We start from the raw sequence: 13,166 nt of genomic DNA on the forward strand, positions 1-13,166 counted from the left end.
TCTATTTAATTTCTTTTTTTTTTTTTTTAAAAGAATGATAGGAACATAAATCCTATTATGTGTTTTTTTTTTTAATGACGGATGTTAAGTTTTAGCATTATTACAAGTTCATCAAATTCGACTGGAAAGCTCTTTAATCCATGCTCACCTATTTTTTCATAAATGCTTACATGTGTCTATGGAAATGTAATTAACATTGAGCCTCCCATATCCATTAATAGCATTTTCCTTGATTTTTCTATTTTTCACGTTTAGTGCAACTTCACAAACAAATAATCATTTTTAAATGCCATGAAAAATAGAAGTTCTTTTTTTTTTTTTTTTTTTGCTCTGATTCATATAACCCAAAAATCAAGAAAAATGCCATTTACAAACAAAATGCTTGAAAATGACAATTTCTCAAAAAGAAATACGTTTTAGATTTGGACTTCGGATGCAAAAGCCCATTACATTTCGGTCCTTGCGACGAAGTAGCATTGGAGATTTGGAGTCAAGGGCTACCTACACTACGTCGTTTCACAGGATGGCCTGCTATTCACGGTATAATTAGCTGTCGCCATTTGCCCACCGCCGGCCCCCATTCCACCACCGCCGTCGGAGGGAGAGAGAGCAGCCTCCTCCATTCAGGGACCCAATAAAAGAAAGAAGATTTCTTGGGCGTCGCAATATGAAGAAGACTATGATGGTGAAGATCAATAGAAGAGCTTCTGCTGTTGTTTCCATTGCTCACTTTCAGAAAGCACGAGCTCCACCAGGTATCTCAACTTCTGCTCGAACTTTTCTCCCTCCAAACCCCAACCCTAACCCTAAATTGAAGTCCCAATTTCGATCGCATTCTGCTGCTTCTGTTACAACAATTGCTAGTAGTAGCCATCAGCCTTCTAGTAGTAGCCATCAGCCTTCTAGGAGTTCCGATATCAGCCATGAATCTTTCAAGAAGAAAATTGATGATATTAATGAGCTGGAAAATGCTCTGAGCTTGTACAATGAGATGGTCCAGATGAGGCCTCTGCCTAAAGTTATTCACTTCAATCAACTGCTGAACCGTATTGGTAAGATGAAGCATTATTCCTCTGCTGTTTCTGTTTTCAAAGATATGTGTGCTTCGGGCAACATTCTGGTTACCGAGTATGCCATAGGTATCACCAGTAACTGTTACTGCCTCTTGGGTCGTGTAGATTTTGGCTTTTCTCTGTTAGGCTCCTGCTTCAAGCGTGGTTTGGTACCCAGTTCAGCACTTTATGGCACTCTACTCGAGGGCCTCTTTAAACAAAATAGGATTTCCCAGGCCCAAGAATTGTTCAAGAAAATAATAGACGAAAAACTTTGCCAAACCGATGTGGTCATGTTTGGAACAGTAATTGATGGGCTTTGTAAGGTGGGGAACACTAGCACTGCCATTAAATTTCTCAGGGTAATGGGAAATGGCCGAGATGCTAATGTTCAACCCAACAATGTTATCTACACCACTATTATCGATAGCCTTTGCAAAGATAAAAAGGTCGATGATGCTCTTGCCCTTTTACATGAGATGATTGAAAGGGGTGTTGCCCCCGGTATTGTCACCTACAATTGTTTGTTTCATGGCCTCTGTAATTTGGGAAGAATTAAAGATGTCACAAATCTTGTGAATCAGATGGCTGATTTTTGTATTGCTCCTGATGTTTTTACTTATAATACTTTGATTGCTGCATTCTCTACAGAAGGTTCTATGCAAGATGTAGAAGATATATTCCAGATCATGATTCAGAAAGGTGAAAATCCTGATATTGTTACGTACAATGCAATGATGGATGGATACTGTTTGCATGGTCAAATGGATAAAGCAAGGAATGTTTTTGAGACCATGCTTAGTAGGGGCATTGGTCCTAATATTCTGAGCTACAGTATACTAATGAATGGGTATTTCAAAAAGAATGAAAACGACGAGGCTATGCATCTCCTCAGAGAAATTCCACAAAGAGGTTTGAGGCCTAATATCAGTATCTATAATATTGTCTTGCAGGGTTTATTTAGGATGGGAAGGTATGGTTCTGCAAGGAAAGTACTCATTGAGATGCAAGCTGCTGATGTAAATCCTGATTTTCATACGCGCTGTATAATGCTGGATGGCTTATGCAAGGGTGGAAATATGGACGAAGCACTGCAATTCTTGCATGACATGGAAGTTGATGGATCTGCACTTCATGTGTGCATGTACAACATCATTCTTCGAGGATTGGGCAAAAGTGGGTGCCTTGACTGTGCTCGGGATCTTTTCAATATTCTTCCTCTGAAAGGGATCGAACCTAATGTTGCAACATATAATACAATGATAACTACTCTTTGTCTAAAAGGTAGGCTAGAGGAAGCTAAAGAGATTTTTGTGAAAATGGAAGAGAATGGTTGTTCGGCTGATGGAATAACGTTCAATTTTATTGCTCAAGGACTTCTTAGGAGAGGTGATTATGAAGATGCACTGAGATTTCTTGAGGAAATGGATACAAGGGGATTTTCAATGGTTCCATATACTTTGTCAATTATAATAGGTTTGCTGCAAGTGAAAGAAAAAGATCCTTGTCTTTTGAAGATAATTCAAAAGTTTGGACCTGATGGGTTGTAGTTGAAGTCATAGAGTCCTTGGTGCAGTTCTCTTCTGGGTACTGGCACAGGAGAGTGATACCAGATTCTTCCCCAACTGGGCGGTATAGCCATGAAATCAAACCCATCTTCATTGTCAGGTCCACAGTTGAGAACTTGATCTGCAACTTCTTTGCATACTCAAAGGCATTGTTATAAGCAGCCGGTGACCACAGACACTCTGGAGGACATCTGAAATTCTCGTCAGCACTGGCAGGGGCTGAAGCAGACAAATAAATCTGCTTCAGCAAGCCACTCACTTTGACTTGGCCGAGCTGTGAAATTGCAAGAGCATAGGTTGCAGGCACCTCAAAGGGAGCCAGCAACCTAGGCTTGACTTGCGCATGTCAAGATAATATCTTGACAGAGCGTAATTTCGGATAAGCCATCACAGCAACGCCATTGGCCAACTGATTAGACGCCACTGGTGTGGATTGAGCATCCGTTTGTGTTTGGCATTGCAGGCGGATGATGATCTGTTTCTGCTGTTCAAGGACTTGGGGAAGTAAGTACAGAGCTGCAGTACGAAATGCTGCAAAATCAAGCTCGACGATGGTTGGAACCCCTGTGGTGTTTCGACTATCATGAAATATACTAAGATGACCCTCCAACTTCAGCGGCAGATATGAATCCGCAGACGTCATATGACAATGTTGGTTAGCCATCCCCTCCGGTGAAATCAAAAGGTCGTCATGAAAATGACGGCTCCGCCGGACGTTAGTTCTCAGAGCTCCAATGCTTGGAGGGAGCAGACGTATTTATTGGCTTTATGGCCCAATTTTTTTTCCTCTTTTGTTGTTGAAAGTCGTCTTTGTATATGTTATCTGTGATTAATTAACAGGAGTAATTACATAACCTGACAACTGCCAGAGGATCATCAGATATAAATTAACATCACCAAAAAGACTGGCTAAAAAGCTGGATATCATCAACTACAACTACAGCATCTAAGGGAGAAGTACCCGTATGTCCAGAATAGCAATTATGGATTAGAATTGGCGCCAACTGTTCCTCTACTGCCTTGATCAAAGCTTCTCTAATTACTACACGGCCCAATAACAAGAGGTAGATAAATCAACGATCTGTTTTCTGTTCCTTTTGTTTTTTCCATGTGGTTTTGGACTTGGGAGTTGGAAGGCTGTATTGCTCGAACTTGAAGATGTAGGACTAAAGTTGTATGATTTCTAGATATGATGAAACTTTCACCATTACTAACTTTTGCTTAGAATTTTTGTTTCCAAGAAAAAAAATTTGGTATTATAACAAATAATAGACATCATATTTTAGGATAAAGTATGAGAATTAATCTTTTATACATAACCAGTGTAAGAATTTATTGTGCTTGCAAATTTAGACGTATCCTATACATATATAAAAAGTAGTTTGCTTCTGACTCTTGGGAATTTTTCATCTGTCTTGTGGAGGAGTATTTTAGGGAGTGAAGAAATGACATGGCAGATTTTGTGCAAAGAGTACAAGGTAGTTGATGTTGTAATAATAGTGTGTTCTCTATATTGCCCTCTTTTGGCTTAGTTTGTGACGGACGGTTGGGAAATGAGCATTATTCTCTGTAGGGGTATTTTGGGTAGAGGCAAGTAGGGAGAAATGGTGAGACCTAACATACAACATGATAATACTTTTGCCAATGTTGGTTGCCTATAATGCCCTCTTAAGCGGGCACATAGCTTTTAAATAATGAACTTAATGGCTGAAATCTGACATAAGAGCGATAAAGCTTTGATGGAGAGAGCTTTAAAGGAGGGTACTTGGAAAAATCGTTTGTGTAACCGATGAATAGAGTAAGTGTGTTTGAATTGGTGAATTATCCCAAAAATATTTTGTTTATAACATAAACACATTTTTCAATTCACCTTTTTATATTTCCAACTACTTTTTTATCTTACATATATCACATCATAAAAAATGTTACAGTAATTATTTCAAATAATACTCTATCCAAACACACTTACTGTGTAACGCAACAAGTGAGTCATTTTTGTTTGGATTGTAAATTATTTGAGATATTTTTACTGTAACACTTTTTGTGATGTGATGTATGTGAGATAAAAAGGTAATTGGGAAGATAAAAAGGTGTATTGGAAAGTGTAATGATGATGTAAGCAAATATATTTGGCCAAATAATCTGCTGTCCAAACAAACTTAATTTGCAGTCAATACAAATAATATTGCAATATTTTTGAGCTACCATAACCGATGAATGGTGTCACCGGAGCGAGTGAAGCATTTATTGCAGTACTTTTGAGCTACCGGCCAGTAATGGAAATTCTATACATATTAAACAATCTTGGCTCACATATTTGTGGTTAGAAAGGTATAGTCATTTCATGCTGCAATTTCACCATTTTTAATGTGTAGGAAGTAGATTAGATACACGTTAATATGCGTGGGGAATTTTTTAATATATGCTAACTATATTTGTGAATTGTCAATTTTACTTTTTTAGGCGGCAAAGTGGTTTGCATATATAGGGATTTCTGGTGAAGGTAAGCTCTGAATCTTCGCTCCACAAATGGTGCATGCCAATTGTATATTTATGTATAGGATTCTTTACCCAATGGTGTGACTATTTGTGTAAATATCTCTGCTTATTGTGCTTTATATATTAATTTAAATGCTTTGTTTAGCCTACTTGACAAAGGTGTTGCTTTCAGCATTTAATTTATTTATCATTGTTTTGCAGTTGCTCTTATGATGTAAACTTTTGGGCATCCCTATATTTGCCACCGCTGTGATGGCATATGCAAAATTGACCTCATTTGCACTGCACTGATATTTAGGATGGTTGGATGTAATGATAAATTTATTGCTAAAAAACAAATTCGTAATGAAAGATCAAGGCAGAGATATGGTTCGTCATCCATTGAACAAAGAGAAAAAATTCGTGAAAAACAACCGCAAGATTATAAGAGACGTAAAGCAGTTGAGAAAATTGTTGGACCTCCATTTCAACCCATGATGGGGAAATTTGCTGGTGTCCTTATTGTGAGTGTTGGAAATTTGCTGGTTCTTTTGTTGCAACTACACTTATTGCAATTTTTCTCATTGTAATACCAAGCTCATTCTTCCGCTTTCATGGTTAAAAATTATAATTTCCTACGATTCCTTTCACAATCATACGTCGTAATGCATTACAAATTACATCGGATACAACTACACTTATAGCCACCAACATCTACAAGTTAATACACCAAAACCAACCCACAAGTCAAAACACCTGCGCCATGCGCCGACAGACCCCTAGTGTTACATTATAAATTTACCTTTTTCACATATGTAGCATGCATCTACAAGCACTAGTATAATAGAGAATAAAAAGTTAATCTGAATTATTTTTGCAAGCTGAAGTTAGCCTTTGATGCTCTTTCTTGCTTCCCCTTCCCTTTCCTAGTTGATTCAAGAGACAGACAAAGATGAGGATTGAATAATTTGCATGCATAAAACTTCTTTGAATGTTGAATATAATTGGATTGGTAGCCGATGCATTGGAGGAAAATCTCAGGTCAGCAATACTTGATCATGTGCTGCTCAATTATAATCCTATAGGATGATGATTATCTACCATTAGTGGCAGCTAGTAGCACTCCATTCATACTACTGTTCATGTGCAATATTAATGTACTTGGTCAACCTAGTTAGTTGGATCCAAATTTGAAAAATGTTTTTCTAATTTTATAGCACCAATAAAAATTAACTTGTTCAAAGAAAAAAAATGAAAATCGATCTTTAATTTTAAGGGATCTAAGCATGCGTTGTAGCAAAAATCTTTGTTTGGAAATCTTCTGTGATATAGCACAGACCACTGTTTACCATCTTTGCTTTTCCATCATAAATTACTCTAATCCTTCCTGCAAGTCAAATTGTTATCCATAAATAAACATCGATCATATTTTCTTTTCTTGGTAAAATACAGAACTTGGTACATCAATTAAACATCTTCGTTATTCAATAAAATATACATCATATTTTATGTATAAATTGATACGTTGACAAGCATAAAAAAGCAAAAAAATCTTGCATCTTAAGGCAATTCTAGGCATCAAGATGCCCACATATGTACTCTTTCTTTGTCCAGATTTCTAGTCATATATACGCCACTATTCCCCACAATGCCTAAGAGAAAATATTTTACTTCTTCCTGAAGAAGTCATCATTGCATTTCATTGACAATTTTGCAGAACGTGACTTCAACAATATATTGAAAAAAATATGTGGAACTGAGAACACTTTGACCCCATGTCCTGGGATAATAGTTGAAACCAACCTACTTTAGAAGAATATTAGTTAAGACTAATCATTAGTACTTAAAACATAGTGAAGACTGATTTCTTCTTCTTAAATAAAGAAGCCAACATTTGACATAAAAGAGCTTGGAAACTGATACCTTGTTGACCTAAGATAAGTGGACCAGTTATGAGTTATCCACTCTGTCAAAGACAAATACTCTGATAGACATCATCCAATGAGGGCCAAAAATAAAAATAAAATGACACGGAAACTGGAATATATATATATAAGCCATATACAATGTCAGAAATCTCAGCAGAACGTGTCCTCGTACTGCAGAGATAACAAAATAGGGTGATGGTATCGAAATTAATGGCATCAGCAGCTTTAGTTTAGCTAGCAGATCATAGAAAATTGATTTGCAAATTTCCTGTTAGGAGTCAGGATGAGCAAGATCATATTAGTGAGTCGTGATAATGAAAAAGCTAAATCTAACATTATCAGCAGCAGCAGGGGATATGCCTAGTTCTGGGACTTGATTTTCCTTTCTCTGATGTTATACATTAGAATTCACAGCGCATATGTTTCCTTTGAATTCCTCCTGCAATACTTGTGGAGCAATAGTATCATCTTTTCCCTCATATCCATGTAAAAGACAATCAAGATTTGCCACAAATAGGTACAAAAAGTGCAGTAAAGCTCTTCCTGTGTAAAAGAAGTGGACTATAATAGTAAGTAGAACAGAAGAAATGGATGAAAGCATATCAGCGAAAGCAAAGTTACACCTTTGATGGTTTCCCTGACATCAAGAATAGAATATAAGCTATACAAAAAGAGCATCCTTGTTAACCAATTGAAACAATTGTTCAAGGGGTTTCCATGTCCATAGTTTTACACAATCAGATGCATTTAGGATGTATATTACTCCACAAAAGCACTTCATAAGCATAACATTTCTGTAAAAACAATGCTGAAAAGACATGACCATGAGGCTGATATTATGGAAAATTTTCAAAAGGCAAAACCTCACACTTCAAGAAAACAGCCATTAAGAAATAAAGAATCGTGCACTTTTGTCTTTTGATCATTATCTCACACCCCAAAATCAACCATGGCTCAATAGAAAGCACAAAACTAGAGCTTTCTGCTGCGATAAAAGTTGTAAAGGGAATCGCCATACACAAAATTAGATCTTTCTCTCTTTGTGAATGTAACTATATGGTAAATTAAACAAATCCCACCTCCCATAATTAGCAAACTTTTCCCTAATCTAAAATGAACCATTTAAACTGCTTACTCTCATTTACAACATTTTGACAATAAAACCAAGAAGATAATCAAGAATACAATTGAAGATAGCCCAATTGCAACACCAAGAACAACCTTACTAGTGCCACCATGATGGTCCCGGTTGGGGCTGGCATTATCACCACTATTGTCATTATCATCAGAGCTATCACTTGAACTTTCTAGAGATGAATCCTTAGCTGGAGGAGGGGACATAGGCAATCCATGTTTATCACAAGGAGCAATCCCCATCTTCACTTTCACAGCAAAACTTGAATGATTATAACATAAATTATCATTGCTACCAATCTTGAAAACCTCCAATTTCTTCAGGAAAGAAGCATTAAAAGGCAAAACCCCATGAAAACTGTTATTCTCAAGATTCAAGTACTTCAACTTCTTCAGGTCGGAAACGAACTTGGGAACTGTTCCATTTAGCTGGTTAGACCCCAGATCAAGATGGACCAAGTCCGGCATTGCTGCTATCGAATCCGGGATCGACCCTGATAGTGAATTTGAGGCCAACGACAGATTCTGCAGCGAAGTCAAGTCCCCAATACCAGGAGGGATTTCTCCATCAAGCGAATTGGATGACAAATTCAGGACCAAAAGATTCTCCATAACATTTAAGGAAGAGGGTATTTTCCCTTTTAGCTGATTGCCAGACAAATCTAAATGCGTGAGATTCGGATGCCAATGTTTTTGGAGAAATCCAGTGAGATTTGTGTGTGAAATTGTAACAGAACGCAAGTTTTTCATGCTGCCAAGGATTATAGCAGGGCCACTAGCAATAACAGTCACATGGGAAACAGTTAAATCAGTTACATTTAGTAACCTACTTAGCCAAACTCCAGTGAGTTTCTTGAGGCTATTGATGCATGTGAAAGAGTGAAGATTTGAGGTGAGCTCAGAGGGGAAGCGAATGGGAGAAATGGGGCAGTCAATAAACTTAAAAGAAGTTAAAGTTGAGAGGGTTTTCAGAGCTGTAAGAGACAGAGCAACATCATCTGAGCAATTGGCTAAGGTGAGAGAAACGAGGTGCCTAAAGGGCTTGGAGGAATCGCAAATCATGGTGGAGTTGTGGAGGGGAGAACAGGGGTTTTTGCCAGTTGGGATGTTGAGGGATTGGAGGGCTCTTACTTGTTTTGGGTCCAGTAAAGAGGCGGAGGTGGGAGTTGGAGTGGAAGGTGTGGGTTTTGCTGGGGTTGGGGAGGATGCTGGGGTTGGGGAGGTGGAAGGGCGGGGTGCAGTGGGAGCTTTAGTTGGAGAGATGGTGGTGGGAGGGTGGAGGGAAGTGGAAGGGCTGGGTGCAGTAGGAGCTTTAGTGGGCGAGATGGTGGCGGGAGGGTGGAGGGAGGCGGAGAGAGCGATGGAGGAAAACTGGAGGAGGAGGAAGAAGATGAGGGGGCCAAGGATGAAGAACGGTGGAGCATCTGATGATGCCATTTTTTTGTGTTTTCTTGGAAGAATGTGTTGGAGAAGATTGTGTAATGGCAGTGAAGAGTGAGGAGGGTCAAGTGAAGTGCTGGAAAGTGAGTGTACTGAGAAGTGAGGAGAGATTAGAATCATTATATTCGCATTCGGTGGATGGGGTGACAGTTGTGATGACTCTTTATACAGCCTTGGATTTGCACGTAATTACAAAACTTGCACTGGAAAGAGAGGGACAGACAAGGAGGCCGTGGCCTGTGGTGTGGGGCATATCCGTTTCGTTTTCGTTTTCGTTTTGAATAGTATGTTTTTGTTCTAATCCTGCAGACACAACCTCTTTTGTTTTTTTTTTCCAATCGATCGTCAACTTCTACGTCTTCCACCAAGGAAGGATTCAATTGGACCAAGAGAGCTTGAGGAATAGAATCTCACCTCTAGATCAATCAAAGTGGTACATTACTGTACAATCTTTAAATTTTATTATACTTTATTACAAATGCAGATGTTTGAACTCCTGTCGGGCCTATAATTTGTTGCTTCATTTCATCTGATGGTAACTATTTTAAGGAGAATTGATTGCAAACAGAACATCTGGTGGTGGAATTATGTAGTCACCGACTAGAACATTTTGATCCTAGCACGTAAATCACAAGTCAACTTCAAGTCTTTGAGCATTAGGCTAAGTACGTTAAGGAGGAGAGTAACTAACTCTCTATCACCTGTAAAATTGGTTCACGATTGAGCTTTCTTTTCCTTAAATTTGATAACGCATCCAAGCCGCTGGAATGGTGACACACAATCTTGGAAATTCCTTTGATCAATGACATGAGAAGTAGAAAATAATTGGGAAATTTGCCAAATTGGTCCCTAACATTTACCAAAAACACTTTTTTAGTCCTTAACATAAAAAATCAGCCAAAATGATCCTTCACATTTAAATTATGAGCCAATTTGGTCATATTGCTCGTTTTTGCTCATTTCTCCGGCTAAAAATAGCACCCCCCCTCACGTGGTCATATTTTTAGGGGCAAAACCGGAAAACACATTTCATTACCGGTCAAAAGAAGCCATCTTTCCTTCATCTAATCACCGCCGGAGTTTGAATTAGGTACATAGGAGGAGGCTCGGTTCCCCCAACCCCAACTCCAACTCCAACTCCAACCCCAGCTGGAAAAGGCCCTTGTCTTTCCTGCCAATACGGCGCCGGAGTTGTCACCGGCGCAACCTGCTCCGCCTGAGGAGCCTGGGGTGGAGGTTTTTGCTGGTAAAACTCATCGACTTTCCTCCTGTACATATCTTGATCATGGCCTGAAATTTGCATCTTCTGCAACTCATGCATCTGCCGTTGAATCTCCGCCGCAGGAGGAACCACGGGCTCGCCTATCACCTGCCGAACCATAACCGTAGGGGCCACCGGCGGAGGATCCTGCAACTTCGCCGGCGTGGGATGACCCTTTTCCAAACCAAACAAAAAATCAGGGCTCCTCGCCGGCTCCTCCACCCCAGAAACCGCCACAGACTGCGGAGAAGAGCCCTCCAAATTCTGATTAATCTGCGCAGCATTCAACGCGTCAACAAACCACTGCCTCTCAGCCTTGGAATCATCCGACTCAAAACTACTCACGGACGGCGGTGGGTTGGCATTCAACAGAAATATAAACAGCCTCAGCCTCGTCGGCTTAGCTGAAGACCGATGAAGACGGTCATATTCAATGAAATGTGTTTTCCGGTTTTGCCCCTAAAAATATGACCACGTGAGGGGGGTGCTATTTTTAGCCGGAGAAATGAGCAAAAACGAGCAATAGGACCAAATTGGCTCATAATTTAAATGTGAAGGATCATTTTGGCTGATTTTTTATGTTAAGGACTAAAAAAGTGTTTTTGGTAAATGTTAGGGACCAATTTGGCAAATTTCCCTTTTAAATTTATATATGAAAAAAATGTTAGGGATTCAAAATTTTTGGATTAAATTTTTATATTAACTTTTATAGTACTTAGTTCAAATTTTTATATTCTTATTATTCAATTGTTAAATAATATGTAATTTTGTGAAATAGAGTATAAATGAAAAAAATTGGTAATTAGGCTTATTGAACATTATAAGTAAATATTTAAAACTAATGATGGGTACAAAGAGTGGTATAAATTGATAACTTAGTTTGCAAAAATAAATTTAAATGAATTTACAAAAAATTAAAATAAATGGGTTATAAATGAGTAATTGGGTTACCCAATTCATTTTTTGACTTACCCATTTATACCCATCTAATTAAATGGGTATAGATGGGTTGACTCACTTATACCCATTATCCATTTTACCCAACCCAAACCCGTCCAAGTCACCCATTTTGACACCTCTACTTAAAACGTACGAATCAACCTACGATACTCGTGCGTGCCCGATTAATTATATGAATTATTTTGGAGTCATACTTTTTTTTTTTTTTTTTTAAATTTATGACTCATTTACCGTTCTTTTCATGCATGTAAGAAAAGACCATCTCAACAATCAGATAAACAAATCAGGAATGCATGCCGGCAAATGTAAAAAAATTTTGTAAGTAGATTCAGTTGGTAAGAACAAATTATTTACTTACAAAAGGTGATATGTTCGAATCTTACTATTAATGTGAGAGTTGTATTGGTAGATGATTTATAGAAATTCTTGTAAACGACTTATGATTTCAAAAATTTGCCCTAATTCGTGACGGTGAGCGAAACTGAATTCATTTAAACTTTTATTCTAAAAAAAAAAAGAAAAAAAAGAAAACAAATGTCAAAAGAGTCAAAGGAGTCCAAGCAGTCAAATTTAAGTTCCCCATGTCGGGCAAAGTTACAATGACAATTGAATAATAATTAATCCTACGTTCCCAAGGCAGTTATCCGTTACGGGTATAAATCCCAAAAATTTAGCTGGAAGCAGGTGGGTGCTAACTTTAATATTTCTAACTTTCTTTCTTTTCTTTTTTTTGGTGGGTGCTAAATCCTTTTCAAACTAATGTATCAGGAAATTAACCTAAATCCTTTTCTTGCTTTTTTTTTTTTCAAATATTTCCTTCTCTGCTTTGTTTTCCTTCATCTGTCAGTCTTCCCTATCCATTTCAACTCTTTACAACAATTGACTTCATTCATTATCATCACAATCTACAACCAAATGATTGTTCACCAGCCAAGACTCCCTTCCCTTTTTCTTTACTTTTTTTTCCCTTCTTTTCCTTCACAAAAGTCTCATAAAAGGAAAAATAAAAATAAGAAGAAATAAAGACAACATTTCTCAACCATAATGTGTCATTTTGATGGAGCAGTGTGAAGCACCCATTGAAAAATTTTCAGGGCTGTAATATGGATTATATTAAAAAGGGTATACTGGATTGATTATTCAGATTGAGTAATGGTAGGGTAATTTTTACATTCTGCCTTGCAAATTTCAACAAGTGAAATATAGAATTGTTGTATAATTTAAAATATTTGTGACAAATTATTAGTACTTAATAGTATCATTATAACTTTCGGATCAAATTCTCATAAATTGAAAGTGGGGTTGTGAGGTGCCACAAGCACAATAATTTGGAGGTGGGATTTAG

The 13,166-nt window shown here is 37.9% G+C and overlaps 2 protein-coding genes across 3 annotated transcripts; one reads left to right on the top strand and one right to left on the bottom strand.

Moving 5' to 3' along the window:
• Positions 1-424: 424 nt before the first annotated feature.
• Positions 425-3,474, top strand: LOC113723955 (uncharacterized). The gene is made up of 2 exons (XM_072079104.1): positions 425-1,052; positions 1,704-3,474. Exons 1-2 carry the CDS (start codon positions 668-670, stop codon positions 2,600-2,602), a joined length of 1,284 nt encoding a protein of 427 aa, XP_071935205.1. The 5' UTR covers positions 425-667; the 3' UTR covers positions 2,603-3,474.
• Positions 3,475-7,113: 3,639 nt separating this feature from the next.
• LOC113726193 (receptor-like protein 51) lies at positions 7,114-9,718 on the bottom strand. 2 transcript variants are annotated; one of them, XM_027249772.2, is made up of 2 exons: positions 8,248-9,718; positions 7,114-7,569 (listed from the first exon to the last, which is right to left on the bottom strand). In XM_027249772.2, the coding sequence occupies exons 1-2, from the start codon at positions 9,595-9,597 to the stop codon at positions 7,435-7,437; spliced, it is 1,485 nt and encodes a 494-aa protein (XP_027105573.1). In that variant the 5' UTR covers positions 9,598-9,718; the 3' UTR covers positions 7,114-7,434. The 2 variants fall into 2 exon arrangements, with proteins under 2 accessions (XP_027105573.1, XP_027105575.1); XM_027249774.2 differs by having other exon boundaries at positions 7,114-7,465; positions 8,248-9,717.
• Between the last annotated feature and the right edge of the window lie 3,448 nt (positions 9,719-13,166).

Source organism: Coffea arabica, chromosome 2e (assembly GCF_036785885.1).
Source record: "Coffea arabica cultivar ET-39 chromosome 2e, Coffea Arabica ET-39 HiFi, whole genome shotgun sequence".
Lineage (NCBI taxonomy): Eukaryota > Viridiplantae > Streptophyta > Magnoliopsida > Gentianales > Rubiaceae > Coffea > Coffea arabica.

What these genes read in the sequence shown, in the direction of transcription:
- LOC113723955 (XM_072079104.1), top strand. Translation starts at nt 668, where the DNA reads ATGAAGAAGACTATGATGGTGAAGATCAATAGAAGAGCTTCTGCTGTT. An exon ending in TCAACTGCTGAACCGTATTG is followed by an intron (nt 1,053 to 1,703) that starts GTAAGATGAAGC and finishes CATTCTCTACAG; the next exon opens with AAGGTTCTATGCAAGATGTA.
- LOC113726193 (XM_027249772.2), bottom strand. Translation starts at nt 9,597, where the DNA reads ATGGCATCATCAGATGCTCCACCGTTCTTCATCCTTGGCCCCCTCATC. An exon ending in ATCATGGTGGCACTAGTAAG is followed by an intron (nt 7,570 to 8,247) that starts GTTGTTCTTGGT and finishes TCTTTTACACAG; the next exon opens with GAAGAGCTTTACTGCACTTT.